This window comes from Trichomycterus rosablanca, chromosome 11, assembly GCF_030014385.1.
Source record: "Trichomycterus rosablanca isolate fTriRos1 chromosome 11, fTriRos1.hap1, whole genome shotgun sequence".
NCBI lineage: Eukaryota > Metazoa > Chordata > Actinopteri > Siluriformes > Trichomycteridae > Trichomycterus > Trichomycterus rosablanca.
Window position 1 is genome coordinate 4092864 of NC_085998.1, and position 25090 is coordinate 4117953.

Here is a 25090-nt window from a genome sequence, read left to right on the forward strand (position 1 = left end):
ATATTTGATACACATCATGGATTAACCAGGTTGACCGTGGAATCCAAGCTGACTGCATGGTTTTGGACTGTTGGAGGAAACCCACACAGACACGGAAAGGACATGCAAACTCCGCACAGAAAGGACCCGGACCGCCCCGCCTGGGGAACGAACCCAGGACCTTCTTGCTGTGGGTTTACCTAGACTATTAACTCTGGGTCTGTTCGAAAACCCGGTGATCTCTCCACACAGATGCATTTTACGTCATCCTACACTCCCGAGAAGAGGGCGTGTCTAAATTCTTAGATTCCTTAAAATGCTCCTAGTGAGGCGCCTTAATTCTGAGCGATGATCTGACTGAATGACGACGGAGCGTCCGACGCTTCTGATGCGTCCGAAGGCAATCCCAGCATTCAGTGCGGCACGACTTGTCTTACAAAAAATGACAAACGTGGAAACATGGACGAATATAATGCGGAGCAACCAACAGAGTTATTTTCAAATGTAAATACATTTTAATTGATGTTTAATTTGTATAAAGGTGCACGAGTGTCGTTTATTTGTAAATTTGGGCTCGTCAGGGACACGGAGGGAGACGTTAGCCGCCGTGTTAGTGGGTTGTACCACCTCAGACCATCGGTTTAAACCTCCTGAGGCTAACTGTGTTAGCTTAGTAAGCTAACACTGCTAAATAATGTAATCGCTCATCTATTGCTGCTGTTTGAGTCGGTCATCTTCTAGACCTTCATCAGTGGTCACAGGACGCTGCCCACGGGGCGCTGTTGGCTGGATATTTTTGGTTGGTGGACTATTCTCAGTCCAGCAGTGACAGTGAGGTGTTTAAAAACTCCAGCAGCGCTGCTGTGCCTGATCCACTCATACCAGCACAACACACACTAACACACCACCACCATGTCAGTGTCACTGCAGTGCTGAGAATGATCCACCACCTAAATAATACCTGCTCTGTGGTGGTCCTGTGGGGGTCCTGACCATTGAAGAACAGGGTGAAAGCAGGTTAAAAAGGTATGTAGAGAAACAGATGGACTACAGTCAGTAATTGTAGAACTACAAAGTGCTTCTATATGGTAAGTGGAGCTGATAAAATGGACAGTGAGTGTAGAAACCAGGAGGTGGTTTTAATGTTATGGCTGATCGGTGTAAGTTGATGTATTATTAGAATCCTCTCTACTGAGGCAGCTGATCAGGTAGGTAGAAGATTTTCTATCAACATCAGAAACTGTGTGATGGACACCAGCAGCTTCACAGCTATGCAACCACCATCCAAAAATGAGCACCCTAAAAAAACACACGAAGTGTATTAACCTGACCCCCCTGCAGAGGTTCAGGCCAGTCCCGCGGCTCTGCTGGACCCGAGCCACGTCACTGGTTATCTGAGCCGCGCTGTGGCAGCCAGTGATGGACTTCAGGCCTGTTCGTCTGTCAGTACCATTCCAACACCATCAATCAGAAGGCGTGTTTGTTCCAGAGCGCCGGGGGGCACCGGGGTGTACCTCCAAATATTAGAGATTTCATTGAGAGATCCTGTAAAGTGGGGACACGTTAATGGATCTTCTAAACGATCGAGGAACAAGAAACATGGAATCTCACAGAAGTTTGGACGCCCTGGTAAAATTCTGTGTAGATTTACTGCGTGACACATTTTCTACAGAGAATATTAATTATAATGGACATTTTATAATTATTTTATATTATTTGATGAATTTAACATACTGCAGATACACCAAATGGACAAAAGTATTGGGACACCTGACCATAAACTTGTTGGACACCCCAATCCAAAACCATGTGCGTTTATACTGAATTGCTCCCTTTTCTCTTTGTAGCTTTAACATCATCCACATTTCTGGGAAGCCTTTCTACAAGAGTGTGTCTGTGGGAATTTGTGCCCATTCATTGCAGTCAATAGAGTCAGTGCTGTTCTTCTAATAAAGACTATATACATTTTTCTTCATCTTTATTGTCTTTTTTTACCACTGTTTTGGTCAGTGGGTATCCTGGTGGGTCTAATTCATTAAGCAAAAGCGCACACACACATACACAATCAGTGCTGTTGATTGTGTAGTGGAACAGTAGTCCTCTTATCCAGCTGTTAGTTGAACCTTGACCGTCCAAGCCTTCAACACATGATTTATTAAAACTGCACCAACCTTTTCTGCATTACAGGCGAATTCGTTTCACCCCTCACCCTCTTAACGTCTCCACCCGGCTGGATTTTATATCTCCTACCTGTGTTTTACGATAACAGCTGGGGAGAATCGTTGGCCATCGTTGTTCATTGACGCTCAGTCAACACTAGGGATGTAACGATACACTCTACCCACGTTGCGATGCGATTCACTATACGATTTTTATACAAAATTTAATTTCTGAGGTAGGTACAAACTATGCAAAACAATGCTGTTTAAAAAAATCCAAATGAAATAAATCCCACATTAAATAAATAAATGAATAATACAAATAAAGACAGTATCCTCACAAATAAATTTGGCTGGAAAATTCCGAACCTGGCAACCCTGTAGTGACGTCAACCAGGCGAGGTGAATAGCGCCGGCGCCCTCTGCTGTTTAAAGTGAATATCGATTCATGATACATGTAAACCGATTTGAATCGTTACACATGTGAATCGATTTTTATCTGTCTTGTGGTGCATCGTTACATCCCTAGTCAACACTCAGCATTCAGGCACGAACCCAAAAATGTGCTGCTCTGGCATCGTTTAGTCTCAGCTTAGAGGATTTGTGTTCATTACCCACATCTGCACACAGACTCAATAAACAGTGGCCAAGCGTTTCTGTTTCACTGTGGCCAATCCAACCAGCGCGGCGTATAAGGAACTCACTCATCAGACGTTTCTATACTGGGTCACACACTTTCATTCACACTTATTCAGCCCGATTGTGATGATTCTACGACGGCGTATTAGGGCCACTGTAAAACATAATTTTTAAGTTTTAATTTCAGAAATAAAGTCGATATATTACGGCCAAAGAGTGAGCAGCCGTCGTAGGCTTGTGAGTTCAGAGAAGCCCGGGTCCCAGTACCTGGATCCTCCAATGCGCGTAACTGTGGTTATCCAGTAACCGGCCATTACTTGGGGTGCTTGTTTGTATTGTACGCTTCCATCCACATGACATGATGACTAAACTCGTCAGTGCAACCATTTATAGCGATGCCGTGCGGCAGAGATGTTCACAAGTCACAAAATACGAGTCCGAGTCAAGTCACGAGTCTTTAGGCTAGAGTCCGAGTCAAGTCACGAGTCAATATAATAAACACAAAACATATATTAGAAATGTGGTGTAGAAATAAAGAAATAATCTGTAAGTTCAGATAAAAACAACAACAGATTAGCGAGTGTATTTAGTCGTTTTACTTCGTGCCTTTACTTTCCTAGGTACCAGTTAAAAGCTTGAACTGATACGTTTTGTTTTCATTGCAAATCACGGCACAGCGGCCAAAATCCCAAACACAGCAAAAACCATCATAACCGCTGCTTACCTTAGCTTCTGTTCTTCCAGATGCTATTACGTTTATAAGCGTGCGTCCCATTAGGAACAGAATCCGTTATTTTGTAAACGTGCTTATAATTAAAAACCTCCAAACTTTTCCCGGTTGTGAAGTAAAACAGGAAGTGGTTAGAAAGCCGATCGAGCGTTTCATTACCACGTCATCTGTGTGACGCAAACCGAATAAATGCAAATAACAGCATTTCTTACTAACAATTACAATCAGAAGCTCTGATTGGTTCAGAAAGCTGCTCTTGCAACCATTAGCACCGATTCTGTAGGAGCGTTCCATTCACCCTGGTTGTTCCTGTGAAGTGCACTACGTAGGGTATTCCACCATTTTAAGTAGGGAGCGACGCTTCATCACTACGCCGGAAGCTGGCTGGAACATTTACCCATTGCGTGTGTTGTGGGTAAGACGGTCAGAGCGTTATTAGAGAGCAGAATGATGTTGGATCATTTTATAAATATATATATATATATATATACAGTATATATATACAGTATATATACAGTATATATATATATATATAATTATCACATGTAACTAATGTTGCTGACTCTTGTTGTCCACAAGTCATTTTTTGCGAGTCACGAGTCGAGTCCGAGTCATTTGAAACGAGTCCGAGTCGAGTCTGAAGTCGCTGTGTGTGCCCATCTCTGCCGGACGGTTTTAGTTTATCGTACGAGTCCACATGCCATTAGGTGTTGGGGACTGGGTTGAAGTACTGGCGACGACGCACCGGTGGAGCACGTTCTTCTAAATAAACACAGTTTCAGCGTCTTACGATAAAAACCGGTGCTGACGTGCAGGAGATCGAGGATTTCTTTATTTGTGAACTTCACCAAATCATGAGCCACATTATTTCGACTTTTATTTACAGTGGCCCTAATCGTGTGATTCAGCTTTTAAACCATCAGTTTAGTCCTCAGACTCTGTAACACTCACCAGGCGGTTCTCGTCAAACACTTCCAGGAGCAGCCGATGCTTTCTTGGATGAACCTGAAAAGAAGCAAACAGATCATTCATTTATTCATTCATTTATTTATTTATTTATACCATCGCTTCATCCTGATCAGGGTCATGGTGGGTCTGATTCATTGGGCAAAAGGCAGGAAACACCCCAGACAAGTTACCAGTCCACCTCCCTCAGACACAGCCAATCTGTTTTTTTTAGTCATATTCAATTCCACAATTGCATTTTGCTTCCACTCCACTGCTGCTGACTTTCACTCCTGACCGAGGAGGGCCGTGACTGACACACGCCCCCTCCAAAATATGTGCAGTAGCCGACTGCATCTTTTTCTCTGCATGACGAGGGTTTATATGGGGCTCGGCCAATCATTGTCCATGTAGGCGCCAGGCCTGTCAGTACCAGAACTGAGATTCGAACTCACATGTTTTACCGCAGCGCCACCTGAGCACCTGACATAACCAGTCACGTCTGTATAGACGCCTGGCTGGCCGATAGCACCACCACACCACCCGAGCGCATTCTGATGACGATTCCTCTTGACTGTCACTACAGCAGATCAATCACCTGATATTTGATTTGGAATAGTTTCTACTAGAGATGCATGAGTACCGATACTGGTGTCGGGTATTTGCCCGATACCGCGCTCATTAACTCGTACTCGAAAACGAGGCTCCGATACTAAACATCCGATACCGTGTACCTAGTGCACGTTGCTGCGTTATGCCTGGTTCACACTACACGATTACCCTGATTTTCGCTCGGCGACTGGTCGGCGCTAGATTTGCCGGCTCGGGAGCAACTCGGCGTTCGCTCGGCGATCAAAACTCGGTTCTCGATCGCTAAGTGTGAACTATCCAACAACTCGATCCGACCGGCTCGCCGAGCGCTGGAGTTTTCTAGCACCTCAGATATCTGATCCAAGATGTGCGACTGGGAATGGGTGACATGTCAAACAGCCAATGAGAACGCAGGATACGGTGTGAGGGGAGACGCAGGAGAGGAGTGTAAACAGGTGGGACAGGGGGATAATATAGTTTATATCAGAATACATCAGCACACACACGTTTTACAGTATTTCTGACCTGATCGTTTTCTACAAAACATAACAACAAAACACCAACATTGCAAAAATATTTATTAACCTCCAACTCACTACAGAACAATCCCTGCTGCTCGTGTTGCCAAATCCACTCAGATTCATTTATTTTTCCTCCTTGATTTCATCACGTCAGCGCACAAACACTTTCATCACTCGCTACTTGTTGACGTGCATTTTTGGACGTGGTATCATTAAACTTCTCGTCACTTCTCACGTGTGTTTTTGTTTAAAAAAAAAACGGTATTCTAAATAGGTATCAGTATCGGCAAGTACAAAAATACATGTACTTGTACTCGTACTCGGTTGGGAAAAAATGGCATTGATGCATCCCTAGTTTCTACGCTGGATGCCCTTTCTGGCACATTCCTCTTATTTATCAGGGCCTGGAACCAGCACTAAGGGTGCACTGATGTGTGACCCCCTCAATGGCCAGGTTCAAGTAATGCAATTCTGTATTTGTGACCCCAGTCCGGGGTTTGAACCCCCAGAATTCATGCGTTTCAGCAACAACAGTTGGTAACAGATGTGTTATATAATTATATCAATTATTTAAAGGAAATTATAGGCTTCCAACTTTGCAGCAACAGTTTAGGGAAGGTCCCTTTCCTGTTCCAGCATGATCTCTATAAAGACATGAGGAAAAGCTCGGTTTAAAGAAATCACCTCACCTCAGCCCAACTTAAACATCAACATCATACAAAGCAGCTCTTCGGACTAAATGGGCACAAATGTCCACAGGCATACTTCAAAAGTGGCTGTTGTTCCAGCTGAAAAGATCACACAGGTCAGTCTATTTTAATAATGTGTGTTTTTAATGTCCAACAAGCTCCTGGTCAGGTGTCCAAACACTTTTGGCCATTTAGTGTATCTACAGGCTCACCAGTTCCTGTTTCTTGTTTTTCCCACACACTCAGAGTTTCACGCACGAACGCCTCCTGTCATGTCTCAACACCAGCTTCCTGTTTATCTGTTTATACATCATCTCATCCGTTCTTCTGCTGTATATAAACCTAGATCAGATCGTCTGAGGACTGACAACCGAGACGCCAGGACGGACAGAAGTGACAGTACAGTGATCAGGCAAAGAACCGGTCCGGATTATAAGGCGAGAGGAAGACTCGGGTCGGATCTGATGAGAGGATAACGGGAAGACGGATGAGCGATTGGTGCAGTGGAGGTTTCTAAACTACTTGTTGTACTGGGGCACACAGAACTAAGAGGGGACAGCTGTACCGCTCTGCATGCCAGTCAACACCAAATACTTGAAGTGATTTAACACTAAGGTGGGTTTCATTACTCTGACATGGATAAGAAATGAGTACAAATTAACACTAAAACATTTGTTATTGTGCTCTTTCTTAATAACAGAAACTAAATACAGTTGTACCTTGTAACTCGACGTCCCCTTAACTCGAAATCTTTGAAACTCACCGAACTTCTTCAAGAAATGTGTACCCTTAAACTCGACATGTGTGTGACCGCCGCTTTGTTCAGCGCTCGGCTTGAGCGGTGCAGTAAAACATCATCAAAGAGACGAATCTGCATTCGTGTGGAATAAGCGTCAGATCCAGTGTTACTGCTCCACGTGTATCTGTGTTTATCTGGATTTTCCTCCCTGTTTCACTTTTAAACTTGTGTTACAGCTCCAGCTTCTGAGAAATTGTGAGAATCAGCTTCTCCCAGAGTCTAAAACGCTTATCGTGATGTATTAAAAGAAGGAGACAGGAGCACTAAACTTCTCTAAACTTCTCTTCTGCAATTTCCTTCAGGATCAATAAAGTGTTATCTTATCTTCTCTTCATTATTACTGCTCATAAGTTCCTCCTCTAATGAAATTCCTCACTCGCTGTTTTACTACAATAAGTCACGGTAAGTTTTGTGCACCACCAACACTACATAGGAAATAACGGCACAGCCGGTGCAAACACGATTTTGCTGCTTTTCATGTGAATGCGCCGGTACTGAACGGAATACGGTACTCCAAGATCGAGCATCTCCACGATTAAGAAACGTAAGAAAACAATAAAGAAGTGAAGCTAAAGTGCAGCTTTTATTGATTTTTAATTAGGACCTTCTTGCTGTGAGGTGACAGTGCTACCCACCGAGCCACCGTGCCGCCCCTGCTTTACGGGAAATGTTGTTCCTGTTATGAACTGGTGTGATATGTCCTGTATTTCAGCTCAACAATCACAAGGATAAAACCAGAAGCTTTGTTGATGACATTTAACCGCCATGATTTTAGTGGTGTGAAGCGACATTGTCCACGTGCCCCAGTTAATTGTGTATAATGAAGCCCCGGAGCGTGGTCTTTATTCTCAGCTGGGTGATGCTTGTACGTGCTGTAAACGCACCGTGAATGGACCGTGAGTCATGACAGCGCCGTGTTGTTAAGCTCACTGGCGGACAGCGTGGAGACGGCTTTAGCTCTGGGACAGAAGTGTGAGGCTCCTGAAAGGCTGACCTTCCTAAAAAGTACCCGACGGTTTAAAGCTCTGAGCCTGAGAGCTTATATAAAGGGTACCTACAGTCTAAAGTGTACAGACACTTGAAAGGGACGTGTGTGCCATGACAGACTTGGAATTTCAATGATTTGTACCAATGTCTATCTATTATATTATTAGATATATTATTAAATTGGAATGGTATAAACATCTACACGTGTGCAGCACAATGAAATCCAGGGCGCAGTGTCTGGCATTGTATGGCGCCCCTGGAGCCAAGAAGGTTAAGGGACCCAACAGTGGCTGCATGGCAGAACCAGGATCCAAACCCACAACCTTCCAGTTAGTAAATTACAGCGTTACTAACTAGGCTACCACTGTCACTGTACCAATGCTGGCACAAGACTAATACCAGATCTGCCCTTCCTGTTCCGCTCAAACACCAGCCAATAATGACGCCCGACTGGCCAATAGCATCGCTAAAAAATAACCCAATAGCATTATCCCACCCTCCACCAAACTTTACAGTTGGCACTATGCAGTCAGGCAGGTAACATTTGCCAAACCCAGACTCAACCATCAGACTTCCAGATGGAGAAGCGTGATTGGTCACACCATAGAACATGTTTCAACAGCTCCATAGTCCAGTGGCAAAGTGCTTTACACCACTCCACCAAACGCTTGGCATAGTGTTTGGTGATGTAAGTCTTGCATACAGCTGCAACGAAGCTTCCGGGTGCACAGTTTTCGTGCTGATGTTAATGCCAGAGGAGGTTTGGAACTCTGTAGTTACTGTGTTCCCGTGCAGCCTTCCTTATTTTATCCAAGCTCCCAATTGCTAGACACCAGCCAATAATGACGCCCAACCGGTCAATAGCACCAATGAAGCATGGCATTATCCCTCCTCCACCAAACATTAAAGTTGGCACAATGCAGCCGGGCAGGTAACGTCCTCCTGATGTTTGCCAAGCCCAGACTCGTCCATCAGACTTCCAGATGTAGAAGCGTGATCGGTCACTCCACAGAACACGCATCCACTACTCCAGAGTCCAGTGTTGGTGTGCTTTACACCACTCCACCCGCTCTGTGCTTGAAGGCTTGCCTACAGCTGCGACGAAGCTTCCAGTGCACAGTTTTAGTGCTGATGTTAATGCCAGAGGTAGTTTGGAACTACGTAGCTACGTAAGTGTTGGTGACTTTCATGCACCATTCGCACCAGCACTCTTTATCTTTATGTGGTCTGCCACGTCCACGTTTAAATAATACCGCTCACAGTTGATGGTGGAATATCTAGGAGGGTAGAAGTTTCGGACTGACCTGGAAAACAGTGCGCTCTTTAGAATGACCCGTTCTTTCACAAATGATTATAAAAGTAGACTGCATGTTTCTGTGCCTGATTTTATACACCTGTATACAATTGTATACAATGGGACTGAATGGAACACCTTCATTCAATGATTTTGATGTTTCCCAAACCATTTACACACCACACAGTGTATTTATGAAGCTTAATCCTAAATGCATTGTTTTCCCCCATTCTCCAGGAATCGATTCCTGATGGCATCAAAGTCATCAGGAGGATCAGACTCGGGTTTCTGCACCAAGATCTTCTATTTTTATCTTCCTCTGCTGAACTGGCAGGTTCACCTGATCCTCCTAAAGAAGAGCGTATCAGCTTCCTTCAGCTCCAACACTGATTCTCTTTTCTACCTCATGACATTTAATTATCTGCACCTATGACTCCCCTGGTCACAAAAGTAAAGGGTAGGGGTATTTGATTTCAATTCAATAAGGTCCGGTTAGAGGAAATTTCCTCCAGCAAAGGTCCAGAACATCATAATCAGTGCTGCCACTCCTTGGGATCTTGGGATTTGAGGATTTTGCCAAGTAATTTTGGGATTTTTCATTTCCACACAAGCAATAAAAATCTGCAATTTTATGGTCTACAGTCATAAATAAATAATAAATAATAACCTGTGGTTGTTGCTGGTCATTTCTACACCTACTGTACATTCACTTCTGTCATCTGTGCAATTTACTTCAGTTGTTTGGTAATTGTTGTGACACACTGCAGGAATAAATCTGCCTCAATCGTCATAGTGTGAACAGTTTAAAATCTGATTTTCTCATGGCATCCCTTTTAGCGCCTCCAATTGCCCCATTGCGTCATGCTTCCTCCCCACCAATACGTGGGCAGCAGCCGTATGCATCTTATCACCTACACTTTGACGAGTGCAGTGCAGCTCAGCGTTGTGTACGGAGAGACACACCCTGACAGCACTCTTTTCCCGTCTCTGTTCAGGCGCCATCAATCAGCCAGCAGAGGTCGTAATTGCACAAGTCATGAGAGAGAGACCCCATCCGGCTTAGTCCCGCCCATATCTGAACAACAGGCCAATCGTTGTTCGTGTGGCCGCTCAGCCTTCGATACTTCGTGCTAGAATTCGATACGATGTATTCAAGATCCCAGCTCTGGTGTTGTAGCGTGTGTTTTTACAGCTGCACCACCTGAGCGGCCTATATATATATATTTTAATACTGATAATGATCCCACTTTTTCTTTGTCAGTTAACTCGGGATTTTTGTTTTTGTAAATAAAACAAAAATACGTTTTATAAATCAGTTACTTGGGATTTTTTGTGGCAAGATCTTGGGAATTCTTAAAATGGAGAGTGACAACACTGATCATAATATCCAACTGGCATTATAAATCAGAGTAGTTACAGTGTATCACAAAAGTGAGTACACCCCTCACATTTCTGCAGATATTTAAGTATATCTTTTCATGGGACAACACTGACAAAATGACACTTTGACACAATGAAAAGTAGTCTGTGTGCAGCTTATATAACAGTGTAAATTTACTCTTCCCTCAAAATAACTCAATATACAGGCATTAATGTCTAAACCACCGGCAACAAAAGTGAGTACACCCCTAAGAGACTACACCCCTAAATGTCCAAATTGAGCACTGCTTGTCATTTTCCCTCCAAAATGTCATGTGATTTGTTAGTGTTACTAGGTCTCAGGTGTGCATAGGGAGCAGGTGTGTTCAATTTAGTAGTACAGCTCTCACACTCTCTCATACTGGTCACTGAAAGTTCCAACATGGCACCTCATGGCAAAGAACTCTCTGAGGATCTTAAAAGACGAATTGTTGCGCTACATGAAGATGGCCAAGGCTACAAGAAGATTGCCAACACCCTGAAACTGAGCTGCAGCACAGTGGCCAAGATCATCCAGCGTTTTAAAAGAGCAGGGTCCACTCAGAACAGACCTCGCGTTGGTCGTCCAAAGAAGCTGAGTGCACGTGCTCAGCGTCACATCCAACTGCTGTCTTTGAAAGATAGGTGCAGGAGTGCTGTCAGCATTGCTGCAGAGATTGAAAAGGTGGGGGGTCAGCCTGTCAGTGCTCAGACCATACGCCGCACACTACATCAAATTGGTCTGCATGGCTGTCACCCCAGAAGGAAGCCTCTTCTGAAGTCTCTACACAAGAAAGCCTGCAAACAGTTTGCTGAAGACATGTCAACAAAGGACATGGATTACTGGAACCATGTCCTATGGTCTGATGAGACCAAGATTAATTTGTTTGGTTCAGATGGTCTCAAGCATGTGTGGCGGCAATCAGGTGAGGAGTACAAAGATAAGTGCGTCATGCCTACAGTCAAGCATGGTGGTGGGAATGCCATGGTCTGGGGCTGCATGAGTGCAGCAGGTGTTGGGGAGTTACATTTCATTGAGGGACACATGAACTCCAATATGTACTGTGAAATACTGAAGCAGAGCATGATCCCCTCCCTCCGGAAACTGGGTCGCAGGGCAGTGTTCCAGCATGATAATGACCCCAAACACACCTCTAAGACGACCACTGCTTTACTGAAGAGGCTGAGGGTAAAGGTGATGGACTGGCCAAGCATGTCTCCAGACCTAAACCCAATAGAACATCTTTGGGGCATCCTCAAGCGGAAGGTGGAGGAGCGCAAAGTCTCGAATATCCGCCAGCTCCGTGATGTCGTCATGGAGGAGTGGAAAAGCATTCCAGTGGCAACCTGTGAAGCTCTGGTAAACTCCATGCCCAGGAGAGTTAAGGCAGTTCTGGGAAATAATGGTGGCCACACAAATTATTGACACTTCAGGAACTTTCACTAAGGGGTGTACTCACTTTTGTTGCCGGTGGTTTAGACATTAATGGCTGTATATTGAGTTATTTTGAGGGAAGAATAAATTTACACTGTTATATAAGCTGCACACAGACTACTTTTCATTGTGTCAAAGTGTCATTTTGTCAGTGTTGTCCCATGAAAAGATATACTTAAATATCTGCAGAAATGTGAGGGGTGTACTCACTTTTGTGATACACTGTATATACACCGACCAGGCATAACATTATGACCACTGACAGGTGAAGTAAATAACACTGATTATCTCTTCATCACGGCACCTGTTAGTGGGGGGGGGGGGATATTATTATATTAGGCAGCATGTGAACATTTTATCCTCAAAGTTGATGTTAGAAGCAGGAAAAATGGGCGAGCGTGAAGATCTGAGCGAGTTTGATGAGGACCACATTGTGATGGCTAGACGACTGGGTCAGAGCATCTCCAAAACTGCAGCTCTTGTGGGGTGTGTCCCGGTCTGCAGTGGTCAGTATCTATCAAAAGTGGTCCAAGGAAGGAACAGTGGTAAACCGGCGACAGGGTCATGGGCGGCCAAGGCTCGCTGATCCAACAGACGAGCTACTGTAGCTCAAACTGCTGAAGAACTTCATGCTGGTTCTGATAGAAAGGTGTCAGACTCCAGGCCTCGACAGGTCAGGGCTGTTTGGGCAGTAAAAAGGGAACCAACACAATATTAGGAAGGTGGTCATAATGTACTTATTGAGAATCAAATAAGGTATAATTTATTGTCTGTTTTCACTCTGAACTGGATGAATGATGACACGTTTCTCAGGTCAACTAGGCCTGCATTTTAAAAATAGTGGGGATTTTAAAGTGCTTAATTTTAGAAGTAAATAAAAAGTGTGGTTTGATTTTCACTTCTTGTTGTTAACAAGCTTTCGTTTTGAACAGGCACTTCACTTCTCATTGTCCGAACCAATTTATAATAAATAAAAAATATAAATCTTAACAGATGAACAGCGTGGGAGGAATAAACATGTACATCTGTTCATTTTGGGTAAGAGCTCGTTTCTCTCTGACCATTTTTCTCTGTATAAAGCGCCATTTGAACGAGGATTGAATCTGAATCGCTTTCTCCTCAGACCGCTCTTTCCCGCCTCGCCTCGTTCTCTGCTGTTGAGCCGCCGCGTGCATCATAACGCACAGATCTGATTGGCCGAATGTCGTCTGAGCGATATTTATAAGCTATGTGATTGGTTCGTGAGGTAAAAGCGCTACCGTAAATGATAGAAAAGTTACACTAGAAAAGTTATTATAAATAATTCAACACTTTGTGGTTGTACTGGGTGAACTGGTAATTTGTACCATGTATCCGCTGTTAAAAAAGCTCTGACCATTAGCACAGTCATTACTAGGGTGGCCAACTTTCAGAACTGGAAATGAGGAACACCCTGGGCTGGCGGGTTGGCGGAAGGCATAGGGTGGGGGGTGGGATGGTGGGTGTTTACCTGGGGGGGGGTGTAGGCGGTTAGGGTTGCACCTATAAAAAATATAACAGGTCTTACACCTTCATAGGAACATTATCAAAATGTTTTATTTAGGCTGTTTAACATTTATTATTTTCATTCTTTATAATAATAAATCAGAACCATATTTTAGGCATAAAGAACATCATGTAACATTTTTTCTCAATAGTGCAAACAACATTTTTACATAATCCATCTTCACACTGACATGCAGCCCTGGTTCTGGACTGCGTTGCTTAAGGGGGCAGTGGGAAAATCTGGAGGGGGGCAATGCCCACCCCAGCGCCCCCATAGCGCCCACCCTGCTTGTGTTACTTTGCCCACTGCGCTACTCAAACAGTGGAATAATGAAGAGGTTGTTCTGCTGATATTTCTGCGCACACACGTCGTTACTAAAGACTAAAAGTGAACACTACTTAAAAAAATAACCAAATGCTTTCTAATTCCCACAGTAGCAGCAGTTTCCTTCTGTTTCATACACATCGCCCTGTCTCAGTCTAATCTGCAGCATTTCTCTCCCACTGATAAAAATACAGAACAAAGCGCGTCCTGTATCAGTTCAATACGGAACACCACGTTTAGTCTCCAAATAAGGAACGATTCCGTATTTTACGGGACGGTTGGCAACCCTACAGTCATTACAGACTGTACAGACCTATGCGAAAGCTCGCACACCCCTGATTAAAAGTTACACAGAACAAACCTGCACAATTAATATATATTTGCTAAATTTAACATCATTTATATATTTCATGTGCCTCTAGATTTAAAGGATCTAGAATAAAGAGCTCTGAAAGATCATAAAACACCCAGCAAATATTCTATAAGGACTAAAGTATTGGGACACCCCTTCTAATCTTTAAATTCACGTGTTACAGCCACAACAGTTGCTAACGGTTGTAATAAATCAATTATATAAAAGAAATGATATGCTTCCAACTTTGCAGCAACAGTTTGAGGAAGGTCCTTTCCTGCTCCAGCATGACTGCCCCTGTGTACAAAACAAGCTGTATGAAGCCATATCTGTGACACGATGTGATCATTGTTCATTGATGGGATGTGAAGCATTTAATCCAAGTTTATGATGGAATGTGAAGCATGTGACCAATATTTGTGATGATTTGTGATCATTGTGATGGGATGTGAAGCATGTGACTCATGTGACTCATATTCATGACAGGATGTGATCATTTACATGGAATGTGATCATTGTGATGGGATGTGAAGCATGTGTGAAGCATGTGACCCATATTTATGACTGTATATGATCATTGTGATGGGATGTGAAGCATTTAATCCAAGTTTATGATGGAATGTGAAGCATGTGACCAATATTTGTGATGATTTGTGATCATTGTGATGGGATGTGAAGCATGTGACTCATGTTCATGACAGGATGTGATCATTTACATGGAATGTGATCATTGTGATGGGATGTGAAGCATGTGTGAAGCATGTGACCCGTATTTATGACTGTATATGATCATTGTGATGGGATGTGAAGCATGTGTGAAGCATGTGACCCGTATTTATGACTGTATATGATCATTGTGATGGGATGTGAAGCATGTGTGAAGCATGTGACCCGTATTTATGACTGTATATGATCATTGTGATGGGATGTGAAGCATGTGTGAAGCATGTGACCTGTATTTATGACTGTATATGATCATTGTGATGGGATGTGAAGCATGTGTGAAGCATGTGACCTGTATTTATGACTGTATATGATCATTGTGATGGGATGTGAAGCATGTGTGAAGCATGTGACCTGTATTTATGACTGTATATGATCATTGTGATGGGATGTGAAGCATGTGTGAAGCATGTGACCCGTATTTATGACTGTATATGATCATTGTGATGGGATGTGAAGCATGTGTGAAGCATGTGACCCGTATTTATGACTGTATATGATCATTGTGATGGGATGTGAAGCATGTGTGAAGCATGTGACCTGTATTTATGACTGTATATGATCATTGTGATGGGATGTGAAGCATGTGTGAAGCATGTGACCTGTATTTATGACTGTATATGATCATTGTGATGGGATGTGAAGCATGTGTGAAGCATGTGACCTGTATTTATGACCGTATATGATCATTGTGATGGGATGTGAAGCATGTGTGAAGCATGTGACCCGTATTTATGACCGTATATGATCATTGTGATGGGATGAGAAGCATGTGTGAAGCATGTGACCTGTATTTATGACTGTATATGATCATTGTGATGGGATGTGAAGCATGTGACCCATATTTATGACCGTATATGATCATTGTGATGGGATGAGAAGCATGTGTGAAGCATGTGACCCATATTTATGACTGTATATGATCATTGTGATGGGATGTGAAGCATGTGACCCATATTTATGACCGTATATGATCATTGTGATGGGATGAGAAGCATGTGTGAAGCATGTGACCCATATTTATGACTGTATATGATCATTGTGATGGGATGTGAAGCATTTAATCCAAGTTTATGATGGAATGTGAAGCATGTGACCAATATTTGTGATGATTTGTGATCATTGTGATGGGATGTGAAGCATGTGACTCATGTTCATGACAGGATGTGATCATTTACATGGAATGTGATCATTGTGATGGGATGTGAAGCATGTGTGAAGCATGTGACCCGTATTTATGACTGTATATGATCATTGTGATGGGATGTGAAGCATGTGTGAAGCATGTGACCCGTATTTATGACTGTATATGATCATTGTGATGGGATGTGAAGCATGTGTGAAGCATGTGACCCGTATTTATGACTGTATATGATCATTGTGATGGGATGTGAAGCATGTGTGAAGCATGTGACCCGTATTTATGACTGTATATGATCATTGTGATGGGATGTGAAGCATGTGTGAAGCATGTGACCCGTATTTATGACTGTATATGATCATTGTGATGGGATGTGAAGCATGTGTGAAGCATGTGACCTGTATTTATGACTGTATATGATCATTGTGATGGGATGTGAAGCATGTGTGAAGCATGTGACCCGTATTTATGACTGTATATGATCATTGTGATGGGATGTGAAGCATGTGTGAAGCATGTGACCTGTATTTATGACTGTATATGATCATTGTGATGGGATGTGAAGCATGTGTGAAGCATGTGACCTGTATTTATGACTGTATATGATCATTGTGATGGGATGTGAAGCATGTGTGAAGCATGTGACCTGTATTTATGACCGTATATGATCATTGTGATGGGATGAGAAGCATGTGTGAAGCATGTGACCCGTATTTATGACCGTATATGATCATTGTGATGGGATGTGAAGCATGTGACCCATATTTATGACCGTATATGATCATTGTGATGGGATGAGAAGCATGTGTGAAGCATGTGACCCATATTTATGACTGTATATGATCATTGTGATGGGATGTGAAGCATGTGACCCGTATTTATGACTGCATATGATCATTGTAATGGGATGTGAAGCATGTGTGAAGCATGTGACCCGTATTTAAACTGTATATGATCAGATTTAGACTGAACTTGAGCAGCTAAAAGTGGTTAGCATGCCTCTCTCTCACTTTGGCTGTGTGAGCAGACACAGCGCTCATTGTGAACGCAGGTGCCGTGTGAGGCTATAAAACGTTATGACCATTACAGTAACATTATTAGCTATTAGCTGAGCAATGAGCTGATAAAAAAACTACTGAACGAGAGTCACGGGACTGAGCGCAGCAGGTAAAATTCATTAAAACACCTTCCTACAGTGCACAGGTTAATGTTAAACCAAGCATTATTTACTCTGCACTCTCTCTGTGTGTGTGTGTGTGTGTGTGTGTGTGTGTGTGTGTGCGCGTTCATTTTATTTCCATTAACCGCTTTATCCCGCTCAGGGCTGCCACAAGTCCAGTTCCATCTGGAAACACTAGATGGACTAGGCACTGGGCACAAGGCAAGAATACCAGGGACAGGGTGCCAATCCATCTCAGGGCTTCTGCCCCCACACATATAAGAATGAAAATATCAAAGACGAATATGTAAGCCTATATCTGATATTACACTTTTTATATTTAATATTTATGCCTATATATACTTTTTATATTATATATACCGATATATCCTCCTCACCCCCGAGATTGTGTAAATACATATTCATCGCTTATATTGTTACCAATCATTACAAAAACCTTCTAAAAATACATCATTTCTAAAACACTTTGGTTATATGTGCACATTAATAGATAAAAACGTATGTTTTGTTCGGTCACGGAGGCAACAAGCGTCTTTCTCAACAGCTGCCATCTTCGGGTCTTTTTTCAAGAAGCTTAAAAAAAATTCTCAATGTCTTTGACCAACCAGTAGAAAGACAGAGTTGTGTTGGAGTGTCTAAAAGTGAGCGTGACAAAGTAAAACTTCCTGTTGAGTTATAAAACCCAGAAAAAAAATGTCCAGTATACTGGACATTAGGAGTGAGGAGGTTAAACCAATCAGCCATAACATTTAACCCCCGTTCATGCTGTTCTTCAATGATCAGGACCCCCACAGGACCACCACAGAGCAGGTATTATTTAGGTGGTGGATCATTCTCAGCCCTGCAGTGACACTCACATGGTGGTGGTGTGTTAGTGTGTGTTGTGCTGGTATGAGCGGATCAGACACAGCAGCGCTGCTGGAGTTTTTAAACACCTCACTGTCACTGCTGGACTGAGAATAGTCCACCAACCAAAAATATCCAGCCAACAGCGCCCCGTGGGCAGCGTCCTGTGACCACCGATGAAGGTGGTTTTAATGTTATGGCTGATCAGTGTTTAAAACAGTGTACAGTGTATCACAAAAGTGAGTACACCCCTCACATTTCTGCAAATATTTTATTATATCTTTTCATGGGACAACACTATAGACATGAAACTTGGATATAAGTTAGAGTAGTCAGTGTACAGCTTGTATAGCAGTGTAGATTTACTGTCTTCTGAAAATAACTCAACACACAGCCATTAATGTCTAAATAGCTGGCAACATAAGTGAGTGCACCCCACAGTGAACATGTCCAAATTGTGCCCAAATGTGTCGTTGTCCCTCCCTGGTGTCATGTGTCAAGGTCCCAGGTGTAAATGGGGAGCAGGGCTGTTAAATTTGGTGTTTTGGGTACAATTCTCTCATACTGGCCACTGGATATTCAACATGGCACCTCATGGCAAAGAACTCTCTGAGGATGTGAGAAATAGAATTGTTGCTCTCCACAAAGATGGCCTGGGCTATAAGAAGATTGCTAACACCCTGAAACTGAGCTACAGCATGGTGGCCAAGGTCATACAGCGGTTTTCCAGGACAGGTTCCACTCGGAACAGGCTTCGCCAGGGTCGACCAAAGAAGTTGAGTCCACGTGTTCGGCGTCATATCCAGAGGTTGGCTTTAAAAAATAGACACATGAGTGCTGCCAGCATTGCTGCAGAGGTTGAAGACGTGGGAGGTCAGCCTGTCAGTGCTCAGACCATACGCCGCACACTGCATCAACTCGGTCTGCATGGTCGTCATCCCAGAAGGAAGCTGACGCACAAGAAAGCCCGCAAACAGTTTGCTGAAGACAAGCAGTCCAAGAACATGGATTACTGGAATGCCCTGTGGTCTGACGAGACCAAGATAAACTTGTTTGGCTCAGATGGTGTCCAGCATGTGTGGCGGCGCCCTGGTGAGAAGTACCAAGACAACTGTATCTTGCCTACAGTCAAGCATGGTGGTGGTAGCATCATGGTCTTGGGCTGCATGAGTGTTGCCGGCACTGGGGAGCTGCAGTTCATTGAGGGAAACATGAATTCCAACATGTACTGTGACATTCTGAAACAGAGCATGATCCCCTCCCTTCGAAAACTGTTCGAAGTTTCCAACAGTATCCGTTTCCAACAGGATAACGACCCCAAACACAACCTCCAAGATGACAACTGCCTTGCTGAGGAAGCTGAAGGTAAAGGTGATGGACTAAACCCAATTGAGCACCTGTGGCGCATCCTCAAGTGGAAGGTGGAGGAGTTCAAGGTGTCTAACATCCACCAGCTCCGTGATGTCATCATGGAGGAGTGGAAGAGGATTCCAGTAGCAACCTGTGCAGCTCTGGTGAATTCCATGCCCAGGAGGGTTAAGGCAGTGCTGGATAATAATGGTGGTCACACAAAATATTGACACTTTGTGCACAATTTGGACATGTTCACTGTGGGGTGTACTCACTTATGTTGCCAGTCATTTAGACATTAATGGCTGTGTGTTGAGTTATTTTCAGAAGACAGTAAATCTACACTGCTATACAAGTTGTACACTGACTACTCTAAGTTATATCCAAGTTTCATGTCTATAGTGTTGTCCCATGAAAAGATATAATAAAATATTTGCAGAAATGTGAGGGGTGTACTCACTTTTGTGATACACTGTATAAGTTATTGCTCCTAATGTATATATTTATATCTATAACCGATATCTATATCTTTCTGTCTAGCTATCTATGTATTTGTCTATCTGTACTCTGTCTGTCTGTCTATCTATAATGATATCTATCTGTCTGTCTATCTGTCTCTCTCTCTCTCTCTCTCTCTGTCAATCTATCTATCTAGACACCTGGCTAAACAGCACTGGCTTCAATACAAACTGGACTGGTTTGGTTTCCTGGTATAGACTGAGGAACATTCAGGGTGAAGTGAAACTGTGTCAGAGATACAGGTAGAAAACAGGGTCCTCAGTTATGATGACTTTAATGCTACTGCAATTAGATACCTGGAGAGAAGACTTTTACTTGGACAGACCCTCATCACTTCTAAATCAGGCCAAATGACTACATCAGACTATGACTGATCAAGATTTAAAGTCTTACAAAACCACCAGAAATCTATACTGCCATATGCCAATGAATCATAGCAAACACACACACACACACACATAAACATGTACTGAACAGATGAAGATACAGCACTTACCTTAAAAAAGAATTCCTCGTTCCACTTTGGATCCAACGTCTTTAAGCAAACAGAAAAATAATGATAAAACGAACTGAATATAGAAACATTAAAAGCAGCATTCAATCAAGTGTGTGGGGGTGTAAATAAAGAATCTCACCTTTTTAATGGTTTTGGTTTGAAGGCTGGTCAGTTCTCCACTGACCGGATCATACAGAGAAAGTCTCGTATACGGATCACTGTTAATAAGAACAACAACAAAAACACGTTACAAAGGTCACAGTGTCGGTCGGAATTACAACAAAAAATGATTTAAAAAATGAATCTAGTTGTTACAGAGTCAGAGAGGGAGAGCACATGCTTCCTAAAATTAATATTATATTTTATTATATAATAAAATGAATGGTAATAATAATAATAACAGCAACAATAAAAATAAAAGTAAAAAATGCAAAAATAATAAAATAATTTAATATAACAATAAAACAAAAAATAAATCAAACAAAAAATCAATTCAGTAACATGATAACAATTACAAAATGTATAAATAACAACAAAAAAATTACAATAAAATATAATAATAATAGTAATAATAAGAAAATAATTAAATCTAATAATAATTAGTATGACAATAATAATATGAATAATAATTAAAGTAATAAAAAAAGACTGAATAGTTTTTAAATAAATAAATAGAGTAATATAATAATAATAACAATAATTTACATTTTACATTTACACTTGCTGCATTTAGCAGACGCTCTTATCCAGAGCGACTTACAGAAGTGCTTCTATAGTAAACATTTCATTTCTCAAGTTTAAGTAAATACCAGTCGAAGAACACAAATCTGCTGAAACCTGTTTTTTTTTTTGGAAATGGATAAAAATGTTTAGTAAATAACTACAAGTCAGCTTAAGTGCTTAGTAAAGAGGTGATGAAGGTTTTTAGTCGTTTTTTAAAGACAGCAAGAGACTCAGATGTTCGGACAGACAGAGGAAGTTAGTTCCACCACTTGGGTGCTAGAACAGAGAAGAGCCTTGATGCTTGTCTTCCTTTAGTCCTGGATGGAGGATCAAGTCGAGCGAGACTGGTGGCTCGGAGGTTGCGTGGTACAGAGCGGGGTTTGATTAGACCACGAAGGTAGCTTGGGGCTGGTCCATTTTTGGCTTTGTAGGCGAGCGTCAGTGTTTTAAACTGAATGCGTGCAGCTACAGGAAGCCAGTGAAGAGAACGCAGCAATAATAATAATAATAACAGTTGAATAATTTAATAATAATAATGAATTAAATACAATGATAATAAGGAATACTAAGTATTAAAACAATGAATGACAATAATATAACTAATACCACTACTACTAATAATAAAATAATTGAATATAAAACACACACACACACACACACACACACACACACACACACACACACACACACACCTTTACTCAGAGTGTGTTGGATATTGGGCGTTAGCTCCTTCCTCACTGACTCATGTCCAAACAGGATCAGAACGCTGCTCAGGCTCTGCTTTATAATAAACACTTCCTATAAACAGCGCTCACAACACTTCACACTCCTGTAATAAGCCACACGTTCAGCTGAGCCAGTTTTAGGCGACACCTCAGCATGTAGTCATAATGTATCTGACCTTTCTCAGGAATGTATACGTCTCGAAAAGTCCTGAAAACAAAGAGCTGCTTCAGCTGGAATATTACTCACTTATATACACCAGTGTACACGATCGGGCATAACATTACTTCAGTATATCCAGAATTCAGCTGCTCGCCTCCTTACTCATACTCGCTCCCGTGATCATATTACACCTGTTCTACAAAAACTTCATTGGCTTCCCGTTGCTCAACGCATTCAATTCAAAATTCTTCTATTCACTCACAAAGCTCTCCATAATCAGGCCCCATCCTACCTCACCGACCTGCTCCATCAGCACATTCCCTCCCGTAGCCTTCGCTCTTCTGAGGCTAACCTACTGTCCATACCCTCTAGGACCAAGCACCGGACCTGGGGTGACAGGGCCTTTTCCATAGCTGCTCCATCTTTATGGAATGCTCTCCCCAAACACCTACGAGATTGTCCTGACCTGTCCAAATTCAAGTCACTTCTCAAAACTCATCTATTCAGAGTGGCATTTAACTTGTAACAACACAAAATAAATGCTTTTATTTTTGCTATTCTTTTTAATAGTTTTTATACTTAGATCACGACAGAAATGTGAAGTCCTAGATCCTAAAACTTGTAAAGTTTTCAGTTTCCTGATTGCATGTAAATCTGTCCTGTTTCTGTCTAATTTTAAGAAATTGTTCTATATTTGTTGTTCTCTCTCATAATTTAGCTAATTTTTAATGAACTGTCTTATGCTGCTCTCTTTGTTTTTATCTTAATTATTCTTGATGTTGATGTACTATTTTGATTTTGTACTATGATTTGTATGGTGTATGTACGTATTTGTTTTGATTATTTGTCTTATGTAAAGCGTCTTTGAGTATCTTGAAAAGCGCTATATAAATAAAATGTATTATTATTATTATTATTACTGATATTGTGTTGGTCCCACTTTTGCTGCCAAAACAGCCCTGAACCGTCGAGGCATGGACTCCACTAGACCCCTGAATGTGTGCTGTGGTATCTGGTACCAAGATGTCAGCAGCAGATCCTTTAACGTCTGTAAGTTGTGAGGTGGGGCCTCCATGGATCGGACTTGTTTGTCCAGCACGTCCCACAGATGCTCGATTGGATTGAGATCTGGGGAACTTGGAGGCCAAGTCAACACCTCAAACTGGTTGTTGTGCTCCTCAAACCGTTCCTGGCAGGGCGCATCATCCTGCTGAAAGAGGCCACCGATATCAGGGAACCGTCTCCATGAACATGGGTGAACATGGTCTGCAACAATGCTTAAGAGCTACGTGTCAAAGTAACGTCCACATGGATGGCAGGACCCGAGGTTTCCCAGTGGAACGTTGACCAAAGCATCACACTGCCTCCACCAGCTCGCCTTCTTCCCATAATGCATCCTGGTGCCGTGTGTTCCCCAGGTAAGTGACGCACACGCACCCGGCCATCCACGTGATGTAAAAGAAAACGTGATTCATCAGACCAGGCCACCTTCTTCCATCGCTCCGTGGTCCAGTCCTGATGCTCATGATGCACATTGTTGGTGCTTTGGCGGTGGACAGGGGTCAGCATGGGCACCCTGACTGGTCTGCGGTTATGCAGCCCCATACACAACAAACTGCCTTCACACGCATATGAACTTGAGTGACTCCCATTCTTAATCCATCGGGTTTAATATGATGTCGGCCACCCTGTGCAGCTATAACAGCTTCAACTCCTCTGGGAAGGCTTTCCACAAGGTTTAGGAGTGTGTTTATGGGAATTTTTGACCATTCTTCCAGAAGCGCATTTGTGAGGTCAGACACTGATGTTGGACGAGAAGGCCTGGCTCACAGTCTCCGCTCTAATTCATCCCAAAGGTGTTCTATCAGGTTGAGGTCAGGAAGTTCTTCCACACCAAACATCCACGTCTTTATGGATCTTGTGCTTTGTGCACTGGTGCGCAGTCATGTTGGAACAGGAAGGGGCCATCCCCAAACTGTTCCCACAAAGTTGGGAGCATGAAATTGTCCAGAATCTCTTGGTACGCTGAAGCATTAAGAGTTCCTTTCACTGGAACTGAGGGGCCGAGCCCGACTCCTGAAAAACACCCCCACACCATAATCCCCCCTCCACCACACTTTACACTCGGCACAATGCAGTCAGACAGGTACCGTTCTCCTGGCAACCGCCAAACCCTCTAGAGTCCAGTGGCGGCGTGCTTTATACCACTGCATCCGACGCTTTGCATTGCGCTTGGTGATACTGTATGAGGCTTGGATGCAGCTGCTTGTGCATGGAAACCCGTTCCATGAAGCTCTACACACTGTTCTTGAGCTCATCTGAAGCCACATGAAGTTTGGAGGTCTGTAGTGATCGAAGTTGGCGACCTCTGCGCACTATGTTCCTCAGCATCCGCTGACCCACTCAGCTGTGGCCGAGTTGCTGTCGTTCCCAATCGCTTCCACTTTGTTATAACAGCACTGACAGTCGACTGTTTAATATTTAGTAGTGAGGAAATTTCACGACTGGACTTGTTGCGCAGGTGGCATCACGGTACCACGCTGGAATTCACTGAGCTCCTGAGAGCGACCCGTTCTTTCACTAATGTGTGTAGAAGCAGTTTGCATGCCGAGGTGCTTGGTTTTATAATTGGATTGGAACACCTGAATTCAATGATTTGGATGGGTGAGTGAATACTTTTGGCAATATAGTGTATATAAACATTCCTACAGAACTAAAGACACCAGTACACCAGTACAGCACCAACACCGCACCCTTCTCCTAAACTCTTCTTGCGATCACCTGACACGCGAGCGGCCGAGCCAAACGGAAACCCAGTACTGAGAATGTCATTATGAGAAGCAGCGTGATCCGGCTGTGG

The 25090-nt window shown here is 42.8% G+C and overlaps 1 protein-coding gene across 1 annotated transcript in view; it reads right to left on the reverse strand.

Moving 5' to 3' along the window:
• The window catches only part of nedd4a (NEDD4 E3 ubiquitin protein ligase a), a 68698-nt gene that overhangs the window by 39823 nt on the left and 3785 nt on the right, over nucleotides 1-25090 (reverse strand). Inside the window, exons 3-5 of the mRNA XM_063004874.1 lie at nucleotides 20762-20840; nucleotides 20623-20661; nucleotides 4459-4512 (exon numbers count right to left, since the gene is read on the reverse strand). Of these exons, the coding sequence (XP_062860944.1) occupies nucleotides 4459-4512; nucleotides 20623-20661; nucleotides 20762-20840 (172 nt within the window). The remainder of the gene's footprint in view (nucleotides 1-4458; nucleotides 4513-20622; nucleotides 20662-20761; nucleotides 20841-25090) is intronic.